At 36.6% G+C, this 22332-nt stretch overlaps 4 protein-coding genes and 1 long non-coding RNA gene across 5 annotated transcripts; 4 read left to right on the forward strand and 1 right to left on the reverse strand.

The window, feature by feature from the left end:
• On the forward strand, positions 747-5642 carry LOC18610990 (dolichyl-diphosphooligosaccharide--protein glycosyltransferase 48 kDa subunit). The gene is made up of 13 exons (XM_018123054.1): positions 747-1091; positions 1180-1316; positions 1421-1543; positions 1665-1718; positions 1798-1911; positions 2139-2194; positions 2281-2322; positions 3178-3253; positions 3419-3490; positions 3594-3719; positions 3812-3916; positions 5005-5088; positions 5201-5642. Exons 1-13 carry the CDS (start codon positions 821-823, stop codon positions 5246-5248), a joined length of 1308 nt encoding a protein of 435 aa, XP_017978543.1. The 5' UTR covers positions 747-820; the 3' UTR covers positions 5249-5642.
• On the forward strand, positions 6563-8420 carry LOC18610991 (geranylgeranyl pyrophosphate synthase, chloroplastic). The gene has a single exon (XM_007046967.2). It carries the CDS (start codon positions 6963-6965, stop codon positions 8073-8075), a length of 1113 nt encoding a protein of 370 aa, XP_007047029.2. The 5' UTR covers positions 6563-6962; the 3' UTR covers positions 8076-8420.
• On the forward strand, positions 11560-13682 carry LOC18610992 (UPF0496 protein At2g18630). The gene has a single exon (XM_018128843.1). It carries the CDS (start codon positions 12343-12345, stop codon positions 13513-13515), a length of 1173 nt encoding a protein of 390 aa, XP_017984332.1. The 5' UTR covers positions 11560-12342; the 3' UTR covers positions 13516-13682.
• LOC18610994 (pentatricopeptide repeat-containing protein At2g01390) lies at positions 15249-18932 on the forward strand. The gene is made up of 2 exons (XM_007046970.2): positions 15249-16343; positions 17456-18932. Exons 1-2 carry the CDS (start codon positions 15617-15619, stop codon positions 18460-18462), a joined length of 1734 nt encoding a protein of 577 aa, XP_007047032.2. The 5' UTR covers positions 15249-15616; the 3' UTR covers positions 18463-18932.
• On the reverse strand, positions 18789-20479 carry LOC108663629. Its single transcript, XR_001929689.1, has 2 exons — positions 19485-20479; positions 18789-19241 (listed from the first exon to the last, which is right to left on the reverse strand). It is a non-coding gene; the product is annotated as an uncharacterized LOC108663629 (long non-coding RNA).

The following is a 22332-nucleotide window of genomic DNA, read 5'->3' on the forward strand; positions in this document are numbered from 1 at the left end:
TAATCAATTTAATCAACGAGTTTGTAATTGATTTCCTGTTAAATCCTTCTAGTTAAAAAATAAGTTTTCCCTTATTCTTGCTTCTTCTTTTTTTGAGTTTTAATATCAATCTTTTTATAAAAAAAATAAAATAATTTATTACTTCATTCTAAATCAAACAAATCTTTTTAATTAAATCCGAACATGTTTTATTTTTTAATTTGAACCGATATAAGAATTTAACACTAATAAAACAGTCAAGTTTAGAGAAAACTTTAGTCGACTTGATGCCTATTAACTTTTTATTAAGATTAAGAGTTTGTTTTTAATAAAAAAAAAGAATAAAAATTTGTTGGGATATAAGAAAAGAATAGAAAATTTATTATATGAAAAAAAAATTTAAAATCAAAATGTTTTCGTAATAATGTAACCAAAGAGAAAAAGAACATTTAATGAATATTTTAATAGCGTCCCTACTACTCTTAAGTCACGATTGAAATTATATAGTAAAATTTAATTCTTGTATCACAGACAGCTAGGGACCAAAATTCTAATTTTCACAAATTACGCAAAAAAGAAAAAGAAACGAAAAGAAAAGAAAAGAAAGGATCATCTGGGCCCTAACTAATGGACAAGCCCAATCCTTTGAAGATCATCTGGGCTCAGAAACAGATGTCAATTGGGCTTCAACCAACTTTCTGGCCCGTATCGAAGTTGACCGAAACGGGTCGTTTTTGCGCCTTCAAGTTTCAACGGCCTCCGCCATTTCTTTCCTTCGCACACTGAGGAACAGAGGCCGAGAAGAAGTCGCTGCTGCAGCAGGAAAAACAAAGGGCTGAAAATGAAGAACCTCTCTTTCCTCTTCATCTTCGGGATTTCTTTCTTTCCTCTCCTCTGTTTCTCTTTCGATCCAGAAACGCCAACGGATCGCCGAGTCTTAGTATTACTTGACGATTTCTCACTCAAATCGTCTCACTCCATTTTCTTCAACTCCCTCAAATCCCGCGGCTTCGACCTCGACTTCAAACTCGCCGACGATCCAACTCTCTCTCTCCGACGCTACGGCCAGTACCTCTACGACGCCTTGATCCTCTTCTCTCCTTCCACGGAACGTAAGCTCACACAGCTAGAAAACGGCGCCGTACTCTTTCCTTTCGGTTTCTAACGCATTTTAATCGTGATTCTAATTCTCTTGGCTAGGGTTTGGTGGATCTTTGGACTTGGCGGCGGTGCTTGACTTCGTTGACTCCGGTCACGACTTGATAATAGCAGTTGATGCTTCTGCTTCTGATTTGACTAAGAACATTGCGACTGAATGTGGAGTTGATTTCGATGAGGTTAGTCTTTTTTATTATTATTATTATTATTATTATTATTTTTCTTTTTGGATTTTAAAAATAGAATTTCTTCTAGTTTTAAGTGAATTTGATAAATGGCTTAGGATTCATCGGCAATGGTTATTGATCACAAAAGCTATGGGATTTCGGGAACTGAGGACCATACATTGATTGCCAGTGATGATTTTATCCAATCTGATGTTATTTTAGGAAAAACCAAAATCAAGGTCAGTTTTTACTTGAGTAGAGATGTTTTCGGTTTCTTATTTAAAAAAAAAAAAAATCTGAAATTGATAGCTAAAATGTTCATCTTATTAAATGAAATTTTGCTTGTTGTGAATGTTTTAGGTGCCAGTAATTTTCAAAGGGATTGCACATTCAGTAAATGCGGCTAACAACCTGGTAAAGCTTGAAGATGAATGGTGCTTTTCTTTTGCTGAATGTAGGCTAATGTTTTTGAGGTTTATGACACAATGTGTAGGTTTTGAAGGTGCTTTCTGCGTCTCCTTCAGCTTATTCTGCTAACCCGACATCCGAATTGTCAAGCCCTCCATTGCTTACTGGATCTGCCATTTCCTTGGTGTCAGTTGTGCAGGTAGGATGTTTCTTCTTGAATATCTTTCCCCATGAAATGTGCATTTATTTCCTTGATAGAGTTATGAATCTTTCTTCCTAATTGGCTTTTTGTTATATGACATGTGGGTCCATAACATGAAATTGTGCTTTAGCTCCTGTTTCCCTAAGGGAAGCTGGATAACTGGTTGCATTTGCATCTACTTTATGTGCTTTAAAGTGTTATTGACAATCCTTTGCATAATGCAGGCTAGAAACAATGCTCGGATCATGATCACTGGCTCTCTAGATTTGTTTAGTAACCGGTATATAATTACGTAGTGTTTTTGATATATGGGCTTAGAATATTGTTTCTTCATTTTCATTGATAAAATTTCTTTGTGCAATTCAGGCTGTTAAGAACTGCTGTGCAGAAAGCCGGGAGCCCAGATAAGTAAGTGAGACCAGAATATTTTCTGTTTGTTGATAAATGGCTTGTAAAATAATCTTATCTTGCATTTTCTCATAATCTGCATAATACCAGTAACCAGCCTTTCCACGGAAATGGTCTGTTTATTTGCATAGTCATTATAAAGATAATTGTTTGTGTGTGTTTATGCATATAGTTTTCACATGTGTAACAGAGTGAGAATAGGAAAATCGATGGTCAATTAGTTTCAATAGCACTTGAACTTTTCTTCCTTCACAAGGAAAAGAGCCAAAGACTATTTTCCATTAGAATTAATTTTAATGTGATGCGTACTTACATATGTGCGAAATATTGGTGTAGACAACTTTTTTCTTTATTCCATTCTCTAGAATGCCTGCTGTTGTGCTCATTGCTTTTATTGATCCACGTTAATGCATAAACTTACTAGTTAGTGACTTGCAGCTATACTAACTGTGGTTGGCAAATCATGAATCAACCTTTTGAGCATAATTGTAAAAGCAAAAAGACCCTGTGTGCTATTTTATCTGATGCTCTTATTCATCCCAATTAATGCATGGATTTAGAAGTGTCTGTTTGCAGCTTTGCTGCCTATGTAGTTGGCAAATCATGAATAGACTTTTGAAGTTTTTTTTTTTTACATGTTCTTTAGATGTTGGGTGGATCTTGGATTCCTTTAATGATTTTTAGCACTAAAACATCCCTCCAATGAATATCTGTGTGAATTTGTATTTCTGCAAGTGTTCTTTACTTTTTCTTGTTCCACCATGTGTTCTGCTTGAGAGAAACAAACAGTTTTTGCTGTTTGTCAGTGATATTTCAAGTAAGTACCTAACATTCTTCTTAATTATGCTATATCAGATATGAGAAATCAGGTAATGAGCAGTTTGTGACAGAAATTAGCAAATGGGTCTTCCATGAAAGGGGTCACTTGAAGGTGAGACATTCTGAACTATGTTCATTTGTGTGGTCTATATAGTATAAAAATAGCAAATTTTTTTATCCAGTCAGGAAGCCAATGGTCTTTGCTTATCTAACTTGCTCATAAAAATGCTTTTGCGTTGTCTTCTCTTACACCATTAAATCTTATGCTTAATTTCAGGCTGTTAATCTTAAACATCACAAAGTTGGAGAAACTGATGAGCCTGCAATTTATAGGATCAAAGATGACCTGGTACTGTCCCCATCAATTTTGTTCTGTTAAAAGTTTTTGTTAAAAATTTGTTTATTTAAGAGAACTATTCACACTGAATCTCCCATAATATATACAATTGCAGAAATTTTCTGTCGAGATATATGAGTGGTCTGGAGAGAGCTGGGAGCCCTATGTGGCAGATGATGTTCAGGTCCAGTTTTACATGATGAGCCCTTACGTTCTAAAAACACTATCAACTGATGGAAAGGTATTCTTTGGTCAGGTTCTTGTGTTTTCAACTTTGCAACCCTACTGCAACTGATGTCATGTTTATATGTATGTGTATGTCTAATTTTACAGGGGTTGTATCATGCATCATTCAAGGTGCCTGATGTTTATGGGGTATTTCAGTTTAAGGTTGACTATCTCAGGCTTGGCTACACTAGCTTATCTCTTTCCAAACAGGTACAGCACTTGATTCTATATCTATGATACTTCTGGGATCTGGCTTGATTCTATATGTATGATATTTCTTGGTAGTTCTTCCTTGAAAATTTTCATATTTCACAACCATTATAAAATCCATTTGGACTTATTAAGAAAATGGTTTTAGAAACTGAAAATGTTACTCAACTGTTAATGAGTGGATTGGATGAATGTTTAGTAGTTAATTGGATGATATTGTAGCTTAGTACTTGATATTAGAAAAATTGTTAATTATATCAGATATGATCTGGGGATGGGTGAATATTCTATTAAATTCTGGTACATATGATTTGTTTTTCCAAGACTATAGCATCTAAAACTTTCCAAAACCAGCACTACAACTGCATGCCCTTTGCATACTTCCTAACTATCGCTAGTTTGGTAGAAAAAGTTTGTTTCAGAGCTATGCTTTAAATATCGAGAGAAGTCTCTTGCTTTTCGAGAAAGGCTGCTATACAAACATGTTTATAATGGTGTAGACAACATGTTTATCATATTGCTTATAAATGAGCTTGGCTTAGGCTTGTTTTGGTTTTTTCATCAAGCTACTTGAACAAGTCTAAACAAAACATAAAAACTCATTTAATCAACAAGGCGAGCTCAAACATAGCTGAAGTTTGGTCCATGAACAAGCTTTTTTACAACTTGTTTAATGAGGGAGTTAATATGTACTTGGTTTTAAATGCAGTTCTTTAGGGTCTTTTATCGCCTTTTTCTCTTCCTGAAGCTTGTTGATGTCTCATTTCTCTCCGCACTGTCTCATTTTCCCTCACCCCCCTCCTCCTTTCCTCTTTTTGCTCCTTTCGTTCCTTCCTCAATGTTCTATACTCTCTCTCTCTAATCTAAATTAAGATTTTGCATTGTCGCAAATCTCCTCTAAAGACATCACCTCTTCAAATTTAACTCTCCCACACGCACATCATACATAGTCTTAATTAAATCATGTGCATGTGTTCAGACTATGTGTGTGAAGATATAGCCTCTGTCACTGTCTTCCATCTGCTGCAGCATATTCCTAAAGCAAATATATTCTTCCGTATCTAATTAATGGACATTATTACTTGCAGATTCCAGTTCGACCCTTCAGGCACAATGAATATGAGAGATTTATAACAACTGCTTTCCCGTATTATGGAGCTTCTTTTACCACGGTACTTACCCTTTTTGAGTGTGTTTTATACATACTAACGTGTCTATCTGCACGGTAGCTCTTTATTTTCTAATAATAAATCTGTGGTAAGCATTTGTTTTCGTTGAATGCAGATGGCTGGATTCTTTATCTTCAGCATACTCTACCTGTATAACAAGTAAGACCTGTCAATTGAAGAAAATTGGATTATCTTCACTGTAGTTCTTGGCTGTCTTTTTGAACAAAGAAGGAAAATGAAAAACTGACAGCTTGTCCTTCTTTCAAGATATATCTACTTGGAAGCTAGATTAGGGCTTTAGATTGGTTACACAGAGTTATCGAGGGCTTAGATTGGTGAGGACTAGATTTTGCTGTCAGCTTGATACCCTTTAGTTTAATCATATGATAGATTATTCGAAACTGTTTATTGGAACATCATCCAAATGTGAACATCAAACTATCTAACATTCACATTGTAGTGAAATTATAATGTTGTGACCATGACAAGTGAAGACTTTTAAACGAAAGGAGTGAAAGCAATATGATTTTGATGTTGAAGAAAGCAATTTGCTTTTCTCTTCTGTTGTCTTATAATTTGGATTTAGCTGCTGCTGAATCAATCAAATGATCACTGAATTCGTCATTTCCCTGACCATAATTCTGGACGAAATTTGTTTAATGCATGAGACATGGTTTCAGGCAGGTCACATGGAGGAACTCGTCCAAGGGACTTTGATGGATATCTTGTCGGACATGTCTCTGGACGCAGCCTTCTTACACGAGATATGCATGTTCTGCATTTTCTTCGGGTCTTCTTTATTGTTTTTTTATTCAATTTTTCTCATTTTTGATCTTGAAGTTTCCAAGATGAGTAAAAGTCTATGCAGGTCCATGTTAAGGAAGGCTTTTGTTTCTTTATTGGAAATTAAAGTTTAAGTGGCAGTCCAGGGCGTAGAAAGCAATGTGTGGCATTTAAAATTTAGTTAATCAACACTTAATTATTATAATAAAAAAACCCAAAAAAGATATCAATAGGAGTATTTAATCCAGGTACTGTACAACTGTTGTTGGTTTTGAGAGGAATCTTATCTCGTTCGAAAAATTTCCCTTTGAAAATAGGATACTCCTCATCTTCTTCTTTGGGTATTAATTATTATATTTTACATTTTTTTTAAAAAAAATTATGGAAGCTTGTTTGTGGACAAATTTTTTTGGGTTAGAGATTAATGTGAACAAAATTTAAATTTTAAGGTGATTTTTTTATGTACAAATTTATATGCTCAAATAAATTTTGCAAGTCTATTTAAAGATAAAAGCAAATATATATATATATATACATGTACTATATGGAAAGGTACTGCTGAAATAAGTCGTCGGCCGCATCAAACCAAGCCTAAACAATACTGTACTGAGTCAGCTGCTGATGTCAATTAAATATACTTAAAAGTAATCAGTATTTAGTGCGAGGCGAAGCACCCATTATATATGGTGGGGGCTGCGAAAGATGCCAATGCTACATGAAGCACCCAAATCCCAATATCCTATCTTGCTCCTTCTGTTGGCCGCTCTTTGGCTAACGTTTAACCAATGCTCATCCATTTCTAATTCCATTGAATTTTTAGGTATCCTCTCTTTTCCTTTGCCCAACTCCTCCACTTTCCAGACCTCTGCCATTTTTATAGGGCCAACATTTGGACCCCAACTCCCCATCTCCCCATTGCATGAGTCCTTAACTAGTTTGGGAAACTGGAAAATTTGCATTAGAATTTGGTAATTTTAGCTGACCCCCATAACTACTTTCCATCTTCATTGTAGCCTTTTGTGTCAAAGTCTCTTCCTCCTTTTGCTTCTACATAAAAGAAAACCCAATCTTTCAAATACCCAAAGAAAAAAAAAATGACTACAATGAATCTGGGTTCTTGGGTTCAATCTTACTCCATTTTCAACCAAGCTTCCAGATCGAAATCCTTTCCTTTACCCAGATCCTTCCCCTTCAATCCCCTCAAAAATTTGTCATCTTCAACCCCCAAAAAGCGCAGCTTGACATCTCTTCCTTCAATTTCCGCAGTCCTTACCAAAGAAGACACTATTAAGGAAGAAGAACAAGACCCTCAAAAACCAAGCTTTGATTTCAAATCCTACATGGTTCAAAAAGCCAGTACAGTTAACCAAGCTCTGGACTCAGCTGTTTCACTCCGTGACCCTGTTAAAATCCACGAAGCAATGCGTTACTCTCTTTTAGCAGGTGGCAAAAGGGTCCGCCCTGCGCTTTGTTTAGCTGCCTGTGAACTTGTTGGTGGCCAAGAATCCATGGCTATGCCAGCAGCTTGTGCTGTCGAAATGATCCACACCATGTCTTTAATCCACGATGATCTTCCTTGCATGGATAACGATGATCTTCGTAGAGGAAAACCGACTAACCACAAAGTTTTTGGTGAGGATATAGCTGTCTTAGCAGGGGATGCTCTTTTAGCTTTTGCTTTTGAACATATAGCTGTTTCTACAGTTGGTGTTACGCCTGGTAGGGTTGTAAAGGCAGTTGGGGAATTAGCCAAAGCTATTGGAACTGAAGGGTTAGTGGCTGGTCAAGTTGTGGATATAAATAGTGAGGGACTAATAGATGTGGGATTGGATCATCTAGAATTTATTCACGTTCACAAAACCGCTGTTTTGCTTGAAGCGGCAGTGGTTTTGGGGGCAATTCTTGGAGGTGGATGTGATGAAGATGTGGAAAAGTTGAGGAAGTTTGCCCGGTATATTGGGCTTTTGTTTCAGGTTGTGGATGATATTCTCGATGTGACAAAGTCATCCAAGGATTTAGGGAAGACTGCAGGGAAAGATTTGGTGGCTGATAAAGTGACTTATCCAAAGCTGATGGGGATAGAGAAGTCAAGGGAGTTTGCAGAGAAGTTGAAGAGTGATGCGCTTGAGTTGCTCCAAGGATTTGATCCTGAGAAAGCTGCTCCTTTGGTTGCTTTGGCTAATTATATAGCTTACAGGCAAAACTAACTTTTGTTTTCTTGTTGTATAATTTGTATTATCTTTTGATGATTTCGGTGAGGCGGAATTGTCTAAAACATTTTTTTAGACAAAAGGCCTTGGCTTGCTGCTTCTTGTTGTGTTTGATCCAAAAAGGCATAGAGAAAGAAGCAGGTGAGTAGTATTAATGTTAGACTATTCTTCTACAAGGATGATAAAGATAGAATTTTATTTCTCTCTGTGCTGAAATTTCACTTGTTAAAATGGTGTAATAGGGTGATAGTGATGATAAATTCCCAAGTTGGAGTTTAATTGTTAATTTCTTCCTTATTTGTTGATCTTATGAGCTTAATTGTTTGAACCTGGAATTTTTTATTTTGGAAATGGTACCAAAAATCTGTGAGTTCGTTCTGCATCATGGGTACAATGATTAATCTGGTAAGACTGTGGTATGAATGAATTTAGGCTCTTCCTATATTTTGCTAGTTCCAAGCTTGTTTCCGTGATGTTGGTGACTTTTGAGATTGTAATTGTTGTTCTTGGTGCTTGGTTGTGAATTTTTCATTACCTGTCCACAAATCCTGGATGAAACTACAGATTTTAGTTCATTAAGGGGCAGGTTATGTGTATCTTTTGAGAAATTGCCTGCAATGGTACTGCCTCTGCAAATCCTTTTCCATTTTTGTGTATGAAACTCTCAGGTAACAAACAAGTCTTGATAGGTGCTAGTGAGAGCAGTTTAATGAAAATTTGAAACAAAGCTTGTTCTGCTCTAATTTTTAATTCAGGTGACTTACAGAAGATTTGAAATATTTGTTTACCTGGTACTGGAATTTTCTGGCTTGTATACTTATGATAATAAAATTCACCACAGGGGAAAATATTAAGCAAGGACATGATCTTTGTTGGTTAAAGTGGAATCTTTGAGGTAAGTCAAATAGAAAGAAGTTTGTGAATCTTGTTTGTTTACTTTTGTACATTTAGTTTTTGAAAAGTGAAGAATTCAACTGAAGTCAAGCAGTTGAAAATTGAAGAACCAAGCTCCACTGAAGTTCAAATTGTGTTATTGTCTTCAATGTCAAGATTCTCTAGAATGATGGTCAATAGCTTGCTCAATCACTTCCAATTTTCTTGCTCAGTCGTGAGTGCGATGTTATGATATTTGCGTTTGATATGTTATTTTTGTTTGGTTGCTTGATCGATTACTTCTGCTTTTCTTCCCCAGTTTAAGGGCGAAAAACTTGGTCCTCCATAGATACTCGGCAACTTTGCTGAGTTCTGATTGTAATTTGCAAAGTTTGGTTATTCTATTTTCTTTTCTGCATGTATAGTGCTTTCTGGGGTCTGTCCGCCACTATTAAATGAATATGTATTTATCAATCCCTTCAAGATTTTTGCTAGCTGGTTTGTGGACCAGTCTTGAACTCCTCTTTTCTTGATTCTACTTTGCCCATGCAATTGAAATTTCCTTGTCTGGTTTGCCTTCTATCCTGCCAACCACCAGCTCTAGCTGTCTAGCTTATAATAAAATCCAATGCTGTTAGATGTCAACTTCCCTAGATCAACTTGGCAATGAGCTGCATTGAAGCCGTCAATGGCTGCTCTTTTTGTCCCTTTCTTGGTTTCTCCTTAGCTTGTCGGCAGAAGGTCACTGAGTCACCCTCACGGAAAAACAGCAAGGATATGATCCTTGTTAATTGTGTTGTAAGTGGTTTATAAATAGCAATTTCCCCATCCCAAGAAACGAAACCAGGAAAAAGAAAAGGAAAAACTAGTAAAATTAACGGATCAACATGAAATTTCGATTCCATGATGCCTGGTGTGGAATCCATCAACAATTAAGGATATTGGCGGGAAGGATTTTGTTGTCAGTAACTGGGAATCTGAAACTGATTGTTGATTGATTAATAAGAGTTCACCGAGAGTACGAAATAGGACCTGCAGAATCTGCATTAGGCAGCTCTGTCAATCGCTCCGGGCAAACTGTTGCTAATCTAACTAGCAAGATGACTCTGTTCTTCCCTGTTCAGCATCTGCCTAAAAATAACGAAATTTCTATGTTGTACATAACATGCTTCATTCATGAAGTGAGGCAGATGATGAAGGGATTGAGAGCTGAACCTACACAAAGTATAGGCCAAACAAGGTGGGAATTAGTCAATCTGTACAGCACTATCGTATTGTTAGCTGAATTTTCACAAGTACAAACTATGAATGACTGAAGATTAATCTTTGATTTCCATTCTGGCACTCAACCACTCACATTTTTGCCTCAATGCACTGGGAAAATCTCTGCTTCCTTGCAGCAATTTCAACAGCTGAGGCTGAGTTCATGCTTGTTCTGTAATGTACGGGTTAGAGGGTCTTCATTTCCCGTAATGACTTCTAATGCCTACATATCAAATATAGGAGATCAGTGCCATGATTTGGAAGCATGAATTGAATATCTATCTACTGCCTACCTGTCCGATCAAGATTCTTGATAACCATTTGCAGGCAGCATGGTGAACTCAGCTTTCACAAAGTTCAACCTGGTCCATGGCCATGCAATTAAATCTCCTAATTTCGGGTGGACCTGATCTACTAATTTCAGGTTTTTATCAACTGATATGAAGATGTGGCCAGGCTCCAGGGAAGCACAAACATGTCACGAATGTCAACCTAAGTTTCTAGCATTTCGTTTTTCAGGACTCCAAATTCTAACATCCAATCTACTCCATCACACTCACAATCCTTGCATCAAAAAGGCATGATTCACCAGCCTGTGTCAGCAGATGAACCATGCAACTGACATGTTAAAACTCTTGATTAAAATACGTTAATCCTTCATTAATGCAAAAATATAAACACCTGCCAGGGATCGAACCCAGATCACCCGCGTGACAGGCAGAAATACTCATCATTTTGATGTCGTAGGTTGCCTAGTTTTCTATTAAATTTTTTCAATAATCTTTCAAAAAATGACCCTACAAATATTTTAACCGAATATCTATATATGTTCTAATAAAACCATGCTACATGCTTAAAGCTAAAGCTAAAGCCAAAAGCAGGTAGATGTTGCAGATGAAACTAATTGACATTGCACCTACTTACATTGTTAAAATTAGCAGTAGACTTATTAATTCTTTTAAATATATATAATAGCAATTAATTCTTTGATGACAAATTAGAAACAGAACACGGTTAGAGGGTGTGACTATTAGGGCTTTAACTAAAGACACTACCAATTGACCAAAAAAAGAAAGCACTACCAAAAAACAAAGCCCAAGGCTTGTCCGAATGACTGATGGACACGTTCCAATCCTATCATTTTCCATTTATCACAATTCAATGGACAAAAAACAAACTAACCGCAGAGATTTTCTCCAAAACACCATTATTATTGTAGTAATTACATGACAGAACCTTCTTGGAGGGTTCCGCCTTGTCCTTCAACGACTCGGTTCTGGTCTAAAGCTTACCAGTTGAGCTTCCTTGTTTGACTTTCAAACTCTAGCATTACCGTGGTATACTATACGTAGATGAAAAATATCAGAGACTGAAACACTGTTGACTACTTCCCTCTTCTCTTTCCACTTTCTGACAATTGTTTTCTCTTATTTCCTTTACTTTCCCTTCCAGTTTCCTCACTTCTGCAACCCCATCTCTTGCATTACCTCAATGCCCTTTTTAAATCCTTTTTTTTCTGAGTTATCGGTAAATCATTCAATTCTATTCAAGATTGCTCCTTCAATTCCAATCAAGATTTTGAGCTTGATTGTCTGTGGTCAGCTTAGATTTTTGAGTTTTATTGTCTGCTAAGGATTTCAAGCGAGAAGAAATTAGGGAAACCATAGAGTCTTTGGCTTTTCAGCTGAAATTCAGGTACTTTAAACCCATCCATTTCTGGGATGTTTGAAAGATTTAATCTTTTCACCTTTTTGGGATAATTAGTTTTCATTCTCATCTGGATCTAGTTGGTATCCACACGTGAAAACCATCTCTGGGTTTTAAGATCTTACCCAAGCTTTGCTGATTTTGGGCATTTTTTGTACTTCAAGAAAGTATTGGCCGGTTTTACTCATTTTAGATCTTTGCAGTCTATGGGTCACTGAAGTCTGAAAGGTCATCACATCTCTGCCATTTTATCTAGAATTGACATACTACAAGCTTTGGTCCTTAAGTCAATTTCTACACTGAAAGCTATATCTATATAATTTTCATCTCATCCTTTTCGTGAAAATCACCTACCTCAAGGTCCAAAAGTGCTTCTGGATTTTTAGGATCTTCGCCATTACGATTTGAATCTTTATCAGCTATGATGGGATGTCAATCTAGCAAAACGAAAGGAGGTGATCCAGAACCGTCCTCCCAAGTCAAGACCGATTCTAAATTAGAAGCTGACTTGAGCTCTTACGAGGCTGCTTGTAGACATGATCCAGCTTTGCAACATTTTGATGCAACCCTCCATGAACGTACTAACCATGTCATCAGCACACTTGCTGCTGGTTTGGGGGTTTCATCCATATCATTCGACTCCCTCAAAGAGGTGACTGGTTGTCTTCTTGAAACGAACCAGGAAGTAGCCAAAATCATTTTAGAAAGTCAGAAAGATATATGGGACAATCCGGAATTGTTTTCTTTGGTAGAGGAATACTTTGATAACAGTAAAAAGACTTTAGACTTTTGTACTGCTCTTGAGAATTGCCTCAGACGTGCTCGAAACAACCAATTAATTATTCAGTTGGCAGTTAGGAAGTTTGAGGAAGAGGTTGAGTTACAAGTTGGGACTGATGGGAAGAAGTTTGTGAAGACCTTAGAAGAACTAAGGAAATTTAAAGCAGCTGAGGAACCATTCAGCAAGGAGTTCTTTCTACTGTTTGACTCTGTCCGAAGGCAGCAGGAATCAATGCTAGGGAAATTGCTTGTTCGGAAAAGAAAGATTGACAAGAAATTGAAATCTCTGAAAACATGGAGGAGGGTGTCAAATGTCTTGTTTGTAGCCACTTTTGTCTCTGTGTTGATTTTTTCTGTGGTGGCAGCAGCCATAGCCGCTCCACCTGTTGTAACAGCTTTGGCAGGTGCATTGGCAGTTCCTATTGGTTCAGTAGGAAAATGGTGTAACTGGCTTTGGAAGCGCTACGAGAATGAGCTAAAAGGGCAGAGAGAGCTAATAACTACAGTGGAGCTTGGTGCTAGGATTACAATCGGTAACTTGGATAACATAAGAATGCTTGTCGGCCGATTGGAAATAGAGATCGAGTCACTGTTGCATTATGCTGATTTTGCTCTTAGAGAAGAAGATGCAGTGAAGCTTGCATTTGATGAGATCAAGAGGAAGTCGGAAGAATATATGGAGATCATTGAGAAATTGGGTCGACAGGCTGATATGTGTAGCCGTGATATTAGGAAGGCAAGGGCAGTGGTTTTGCAGACAATGACGAGACAGTCTGGCACGTCAACGACTGGAGACAGCCCTTGGGAACTCTAGAAATGACATATCTCGCTGTGCTTATGTTGTATCTATTTTGTGCTCTAGGTAATGAAATTCATCCTCCAGTCGTGAGGTGACTCAATTTGGATTTTACCTATATATAATAATTACATTGTTGGCTTCTCAAAAAACAAATATAACAATTACATTGTTCAGCTGGTCTAGCATTGGTCATTCTTAGAGCATATTCTTTTATAGAAAAAATCTCCCTTGAGTTTAGTGCATGTCAAGTGTTTGGATCTGGTTCATGGGTTAGACTTAGATTGCTATAATTATAGATGCACTTGTCATCGGAAATATCAAAGGTAGTTATTTGGTTAGTGCTGGTATCATGATTGGGGCAATCATGAATGTTAAGCATCATGCAAGTTGGTCTGTAGAAGAACATGAGTAGTTCATCCCAAGGAGAATTAGTACCTACAACTTCTCAAGTAATCCTTCTGTCTCAATTAATTCATGGTAAATATGTAGGATTGCGGGAAAGTCAGTGATGAAATAAAAACTGATGGAGACTGGTCTAACATCACTAAAATGCTATGCTTACTTCTGACGAGGAGAAAGGCCCTTAATCATCTGTGTGTTTCTGCAGAAGATAAAAAAAGGTGGGTTGAAGAAACAAAATCTGGGACTATGAATTAATTGACTAATCTGGGTTGAATGAATCTGAAAATTCCAGTTTTGAGAGTTTCTTGTTATAAAATAGATCTTATGAAAACCATGGATAATTTAGGTGGATTTGTTGCCACGGGGAGCAGGGACGTATAAGGCCAAGGTTGCTGTCATTGCCAGAATTGTGATTTGCTTATGCTCTCAAGCTGTTATGTGACAAGTTTCTCTATTTGATGCTTCCATTTGAATCCAAAACATGTCATTTCTGCAGTGTGCTTTCTGGGCCATTGTCATTATCGCATACTTCTCAGGAAGTATAATGATTTTTGAGATGCGAAGGTTGGATCACTGATCTCCATGCTCATTTGTGAGCAGGTGTAGTCGTACTTCTCCCTGTTCAGTGCTATGCATGGTATCAAGTGATATTTAACATTATAAGACTGGGTATTTTCCCAAGTCTGGTTTTCTTTGCACCGACTTCCGTCAATGAATTGAAACTCTTTGTTCCCTTGCAAAAGAATATTAACAAAACTCGCATCCAAGAAAAAATAGGAAACACAAGGAAAAAGGTCTAAATGCTACGAGAAAGAGGAACTAAACAGATTCTCTTAAAGAAAGAAAACAAAGGAAAAGAGAAAAGTCGAAAGTTGAAGGGTTCTTGCCAAAAATAGTCCTTAAAGGAATCTCAACACCTCAAACAGAATGGAAGTTTTTGTTCAAAACATCCAAATCCTTGAAATTATCTTTGCTTGTTTTCTGGATCCCAATGCATTTTGCCTGTGCTGCTGCTACCTGGGCTGGATTCTAGCACCTTTGTGCTTTGGGTGTATTGATTTGATTGAGCAGAATCTACTGAACCCAAAAGTCTATTCAAAGTGGTGATAATTTTCAGTCACTCTGGAAATTTTTTTTATGTAATGATTCATAACCTTCAATCTTTGCATTCTCTCAAGTCTCAAATATCTTTCCAAACTCTTCATGGTCTACGCTTTGAGCTGAACTTCATCAATGTGAATTTTGAATTTTTAGAATTAAAAGCAAAATAAACGATAATAAAGAAAATGAAAATCTAGTTTTTGGGTTTTAAAGCTTTTTCTTTCTCCTTTTATTGGTAAAAACCTAAAAGGAAAATCCATCATATTCATTTCCACAACTCCACAATTCTCCTTTTAGTTGTTTCATTGAAAAAGAAAGAAAGCATCTTTCCTGCTATTAGAAGAAAGAAAGGAATGTGAAGTCGTAAAGCTTTGAAGCATAAAACTTTTGATCCCTGCCCAAAGTTTTCAATATTTGGTATTGGCCCCAACACTTACCAAATATTAAGTAAATCGCTCTCCTGTTCCTCGTCGATACGTTTTGGGTTTTGGCTCCCCACTCCCTAGTCATCACCATCACTGTTTAAGCCCCCTTCATGGTTTGTTTCATTTACTTAGCCGTTTGAATTAAAAAAAGCAGAAGCTTGTCCATGATACAGCTCTGATCTCAACATATGTTGAGAATTAATTATCTCCATGGATTCGTCACAATATTCAGACGTTGGAAATACCCCATCAAATGTTTACATTCCTTTCATCAACACAAACCTGAAACACCCACCAATTACAAATTTACTAAAACCTTAAAAAACCCAATGAAACCACTTGAAGTTGAGCCAAAAGTTTACATGCGAGACACAATATCAAACATTTACAAAATCCTCAAGTACTCAACTTGGGATGCAGCTGAAACCCAGCTGAAGCAGTTACGCATCAAATGGGACTCTTTTACAATCAACCAAGTGCTCAAAACCCACCCACCAATGGAAAAAGCATGGCTTTTTTTCAACTGGGTTGGTAAAGTTAAAGGCTTTAAGCATGACCAGTTCACTTACACAACAATGCTAGACATTTTTGGAGAAGCTGGGAGGGTTTCATCGATGAAGTATTTGTTTCAGCAAATGCAAGAAAAGGGCTTAAAAATCGATGCTGTTGCTTATACTTCCGTCCTGCACTGGCTTTCAAAGAGTAGAGATGTTGATGGGGCAGTGGAAATGTGGGAGGAAATGAGAGGAAAAGGGTGTTTTCCTACTGTTGTTTCCTATACGGCTTATATGAAAGTTTTGTTTGACAATAAGAGAGTTACGGAAGGTACTGATGTGTATAAGGAGATGCTTCAGTCTGGGATTTCTCCTAATTGTCATACTTATACAGTGCTGATGGAGTATCTTTTTGAGGCTGGTGAGTAGAAGAACGATTTGTTTGAGTATTGTTGTCTTCCTGTTTGTTGAATTGTCTAAATGGGGTGCATATTTCTTTAGAATTTATCTTGTTAGAGTTTATAATTTGATGCCACTTCATCAAAATTGATGTTCATTAATTTTGAAAAAAATTATAATGAGGTGGCAAGTTGCAATTTATTGACTGTGTATAGAGTTACGTGTTGAGGGTGTATCAGATATAAACTCAGGTTGGTTCAGGTACATTGGCACACTAATTTCATGGCATTGTATGTTTTAATCCTTGATGAATGAAAGTTCTGTTTTTAATACTCTCTTTGGCTCATGTGAGAAATTTTGAGTAAATCAAAAACACCGATGTCCTCATCTCCTCATGTTGATAGGTCCATTTAGGCACGCTGGTTTATGTAGAAACAGAGTTCTTTTATTCCTTAGGGCTGTGGGCTGTTATGACATTAACTTGAATACTGTAATGTTACTTTTTCTTTTGTAGGCACATCAGACCACTTCTGATGCTTAGCCAATCCTCGTATGCGACGATTGTTTTGTCTTTAGCTGTAAGCTTATGTCTCCCTTGTGAGACCTCATAAATAAATTTGCCTTTCATAAAAGAAAAAAAAAACACCCGTGTCAAAAGAGTGAGAGGAGAACCTAAGAGAACATGGTTGAAAACAGTAAGAAGGACACCACTTTGTGCATAATCCATATAACCATCCTCGGTTCCTCACATATAGTTCGAAAAGGCTTAGTTCGAGGTGACTTTGCTATTGGTTGAAACTCTTATTGTATAAACTGTTAAAAACTGCAGCATTACGGTAAAAGTACAAACAGAATTGATGAGTTGCATTCATAGGCTCTTAATCTTGTTTACTTTACAGTGTTCTTAATTGGGTACAAAAGTAAGATTAATGTGAAAGCTTGTATCTGAAATTGTTGTCCTTGATCAGAAACAGAAGTGTTCTTTTTTTCATTTTCTATGCATGTACAATTTTGGTGGTTTGGCATTCTAACACAGATGAATGCTACTGTAAATTGCTTTGGCTGCATCTGGCTGTCTTTGCTGGAGTATCATGTTTACAAGGAAGATGTTTATTCGTTTTGTGGTGGATCCAGGAAAGTCTGAAGAAGCCCTTGAGATTTTCAACAAAATGCAAGAAGCTGGAGTTAAGCCCGATAAAGCTGCATGCAATATTTTGGTTGAGAAATGTTGCAAAGCAGCGGAGACAAGGGCAATGACCCAAATCCTTCAGTACATGAAAGAAAATTATCTTGTTCTTCGGTATCCCATATTTCTAGAAGCACTTGAAACCTTTAAAGTTGCTGGTGAGGGCAATGTCCTTCTCAGGGAAGTTCATCCTCATATTTCTGTTGAATGCATAGGCAATGAAACAGAAGCTGAGTATAAAGGAAATGCTTCTGAAGCTCCTTTAAGTTTTGACAGAGGACTAATGTGGGCTCTTTTGAAAAAGCAAAATCTTCTTGCCATTGATAGTTTACTTACTGAGTTGATGGATAAGAATATACGGTTGGACTCTGAAATGATCTCTACCATCATCGATATAAACTGTAACCATTGCAGGCTGGATGGTTCTTTGTTGGCCTTCAAATACAGTGTGAAAGCAGGTATAAATCTTGAGAGAGCTGCATATCTTACTTTGATAGGCAGTTTAATAAGATCAAACACATTTACTGATGTAGTGGAGATTGTTGTCGAAATGACTAGAGCTGGGCATTCTCCTGGAGTATATCTTGGTTCGCTACTAATCTATAGGCTTGGATGTGCTAGAAGACCCACTTGTGCTGCAAAGATTTTTAATTTACTGCCTGATGATCAGAAATGCGTTGCTACCTACACTGCTTTGGTTGGTGTCTACTTCGCTGCTGGGACTGCTGATAAAGGACTTAAAATATACAAAACCATGCGCAGCAAAGGGATTTCTCCTTCTTTAGGCACATACTGTGTCCTATTAGCTGGTCTTGAGAAACTTGGTAGAGTCTCCACAGCAGAAACCTACAGGAAGGAAAAGAAAAGTCTGCAGAAGGATGCTTATTTCCGTGAATCCATTCCCATCGAGGAAAAGATATGTGACCTCCTATTTGCTAGGGATGTGGTATCTTGACAAATTTGTTAGGTTAATTAGCAAACCCACTTTGATGGAAAGCTGCCAAGTATGATGTAACTATGATTTGGTTCTGGAGCAATTGACCAGTAATGTTTATGAAGTGCTTCCAACAGAGGATTATTGACTACCTACATGGCAAGATTGGCTAGAAATATTTTATAGGTCCAGAGATTCAAGCTGGTGTTGCTCATACAGATAGGACTCTCATCCTGATTTGTTGAACAAATGTTTCATTGTGAATGTGAGAAAATGGAAGTGATGAAACAGAGTCCTATGGTGTTTGTTGAAGGTCGATTTTTAGGGCTCACTCTTGGGAAATTACATTGACTAATCTTCTTGTAAATGCATTTGACTGTAATAGCTGATTGTTTACAATTACATGAACAAAGTTCTGTTAACTTCAGCTCAATTTCCCTGTCTAAATGGGTAAAAGTAAAGATGCTCCCAATAGGGCACCTTGGCTCAAAGGCTAAAGCCTTCTCTTGGTGTATATTAGCTTAGCCCTTAGGCCCTAGTACAAACATTTTGAACTACAGGAACTTGGAATATGCTTTTCTGCCATTTCAAATCTCTGAAATATATTATATGGTTGGTCTATCAATATGATTAAGGTATGTATGGCACAGAATACCAACCATGTTTTATGATGCAGTACATTACATGTGATCTATGAACATGATTGAATATAGAAAGGAGAAATTCCAGTGGCCTATATTGGCAGTGACATTGAACAACAGCAAACGTCTTCAATCATGGATGCAATAGGTATCTATTCCCTGAAAAAAAAACTTTATTGTTTAGCCATTTTAAGGTTCCTCTCTAGGCATTTATACGCACTCTCAGTATTTGTTTAAGTGAAACAGAGAGATGGTCAAAGGGACAAGGAAAGAACAATACTGGTATGATCAGGGATTATTCCTGGAAATATCTCATGGTCTGCAATTTTTTTTATCTTTCCTAGATCTTGACTTAAATCAAGAATTATTGTTAATATTCGAGCATATCCAAAATGGGATTACCTCGTATTGATTTTAGTTCTTCTGTTGCATATGGCAGCAAAATGCCTCTCCTCCTCCATTCTCCTCCCGTCTGCTGGGTGAAGATAAATGAAGTCAAAAACGATCAATGTCCTCATTCAATGGCTAAGCAGTAATAAATTGCGTATCAGAAGTTGTTGGATGAGATTCTTGAACTCATTCAAACTGGCATTTTGATGAATTTTGATGAATTTTTTAATTAATTTCATGATCTTTGACATACTATCTTAGATCTGCAACCAAATTTTTTATACCCTAAAACAAGCATTTTGTTTATTAAGACCCAAAGATTAATCAAGCGTCCAGCTTTGAACAACTAAAGAGCACATATGCAGTGGATGTAAGCCAGCTCGAAGACAGGGTATGCTGACTCAGTTTGGTGACGGAGGTAATCATCCTTCAAACCTCCCTTAACGTCTAGGAGATAACAATTCCAGATCAGTCTGTGCTTAATCTTTGAATCACTGTATCCACGTCTTAGGCCACTTGTTTGACAATTGCACAATGGGTTGATCCTGTTTTTGCTGAAAGATTTGTCATCTATAAGCAGAGAACATATGCAATTTCTCATTATAAAAAAAAAAAAAAAAACTATATGGGTTTACAATCTTTGACCACATATATTAATTTTGAGTTCACCCATTTAAACCAAACTTTCCCTCTTGAAGCAAACAGGGCTGCCCAAAATCTGTTCTGCAACCCTTCTGTCGATGATTTGCTGAATTTTTTTCAGGATATTTTGGAAGTTTATGATCTGCACGGGTTAGAATGTGGTGCAAATTAATCCTATGATGAAATGCAGGCAAGCTTGCAAACGTAGGAAGAAAGCTAATGGGATTTTAGGCGAATGATCTGATTGCATGTTAACCATAGAATTCCTGTGCCACCATTGTGTGCTAGCTAACCTGGCAAGCTATCCTTTTCCTTGATCCATAGCCAAACTCCGGAGCCAGAAACGACAACTTCATAAAATTTGACCAAACTTTAGTTTAATGGTTAATTAATTGATCAATTATAGCACAATTTGGATTTTTTTTCTTTTTTTTCTCTCTTTTGCGTGTTTACTCAAGAAAGTCAGCTGCAGTTCCTCAATGCTAAGCAAACCTAACAGATTACTAAGATGCAAAGCAAGAGCTCTTTATGGTCATCCAAATCATGCATGTTTTTCATTCAGTGTTCCACATACCACAAACTACAATAAACAAGAATATCTTCATCAGTCTTTTCTGATGAATGCGATTAGGTACGTACATCGATATGAAACCTCTCTGCCCAATTCTTTTTCTGCTAACATCACCTCTTTGTTTTGGTAATTTCATCAGCTGCAAACTTAAAACTATTTATGGGGGTTGGAGCCCTTTGTCCTCAACCTTCGAGTTTCAACGATAGGGATTAATGCTTTTGGGCAACACATGAAAGAACCCAAGCCCGCAATCGACATCATCATCATGCATGCAGATGCAGGCCAGGGCAATAATTTTCCCCAAGAATAGATGCTATTTCATCAAACTAGATAGATAAAAAGGTCCTTTAATATATTGAAAAACATAGAGAATTGCAGTGCATGGTTGAGGTTCCTCCAACTAAATATCATTGTCATTTTCATAGTTAAAGCTTATACGGATCGCAATCTAGTATTATATACTTTGGATTAAAAGCTTTAAAGTGTCAGATTTCGATATTATTTTTTTTATAGATTAATTAAATCGATAAACAAGTATTAAAAAAATTTATTATCGTTAAGAATTAAGTTAAAATAAGTTAATAATCTAAAGCTTTTCCATGTGAATGGATGGAATTGATCATGCCAAGAAAATAAATAGTACTGGCTCTAATTTTGTATTCAAAGTTAATCAGGCTATGTGCCTTCCAAGTGTTATAATTCAGTGCGAGCTTGCCTTAGAGCCATGGCTTTTTCAGACCAAACCAAGTGCCTACATGCCAAGGGCAAGGAATGACAGCATATAAGGAATAGGAACATTCTAGTCTCCTCAGCCTGAGTGAGAATTAATGGTCCATTTTTTGTATCAATTAGAGCTCTATTTTCCTATCTCTCTAAACTTTGAAGAGTGGACACATGGCCAACAGAAGGAAAACGTAAAAGGGAAAAGCCATACTGTGAGGAGCATCAAAGTTACTTGTAGAAAGAATTTTCACCACCATCCTTAATAATGTTATTGGTGGAATCCATGTTTGCATTTCATTGTTGGAAAAATTCACAGTGCAGCACTTTGCCTTTTGGGGCTGAAAATTGACCAATTGAAAAACAAAGAAAATTATTGTACCAAGTGGGGGTGGGGGGGAATAGAAAATCCTTTAAGCATTTGCCAAGAAACATGAAATAGATAAAACTGCTTTCGAGCATCTCATCTTGTATAATTATTAGATGTGGAATCTATGAACATGAACGTTTCTACTCGAGATATATATATATATATTTATATAGCAAAGAATAATAATTTTTTAAAATAAAATATTTTAAATTTTAACCGATAAAATACTTTTTTAAAAACTTATCTGCCAAGTGTCGCGAATCCTTCCATCCAAATATAAAATACATTCCTTTTCTTTGTTAACTTTACACATTAACACCATGACTTAAAATATCCTTTCATCTAGAAATAAAATTTTTTAAAAGAAATATTTATTTTTTTGGATGAAAATAATCATGGCAGCAAAGAAGTTTAGTAAATGATCATGGCTGGTGCCCGGTTTCTAGAAATCCGAGACGCAGTGAAAACAATATGCTTAAAAATATTAAAATAAATTTTATTTTTTTAATTTTTTTTATTTTTAAATTATATAAATTTTTATAATTAACAATTATTAA

Source organism: Theobroma cacao, chromosome 1 (genome assembly GCF_000208745.1).
Source record: "Theobroma cacao cultivar B97-61/B2 chromosome 1, Criollo_cocoa_genome_V2, whole genome shotgun sequence".
NCBI lineage: Eukaryota > Viridiplantae > Streptophyta > Magnoliopsida > Malvales > Malvaceae > Theobroma > Theobroma cacao.

Bases quoted from the DNA above. Each gene is read 5' to 3' on its own strand.
- LOC18610990 (XM_018123054.1), top strand. From the start codon at position 821: ATGAAGAACCTCTCTTTCCTCTTCATCTTCGGGATTTCTTTCTTTCCT. The intron at 1,317-1,420 runs GTTAGTCTTTTT...TAAATGGCTTAG, and splicing joins GTGGAGTTGATTTCGATGAG to GATTCATCGGCAATGGTTAT. The intron at 1,912-2,138 runs GTAGGATGTTTC...TGCATAATGCAG, and splicing joins CCTTGGTGTCAGTTGTGCAG to GCTAGAAACAATGCTCGGAT.
- LOC18610991 (XM_007046967.2), top strand. From the start codon at position 6,963: ATGACTACAATGAATCTGGGTTCTTGGGTTCAATCTTACTCCATTTTC.
- LOC18610992 (XM_018128843.1), top strand. From the start codon at position 12,343: ATGATGGGATGTCAATCTAGCAAAACGAAAGGAGGTGATCCAGAACCG.
- LOC18610994 (XM_007046970.2), top strand. From the start codon at position 15,617: ATGTTGAGAATTAATTATCTCCATGGATTCGTCACAATATTCAGACGT. The intron at 16,344-17,455 runs GTGAGTAGAAGA...TGGTGGATCCAG, and splicing joins GGAGTATCTTTTTGAGGCTG to GAAAGTCTGAAGAAGCCCTT.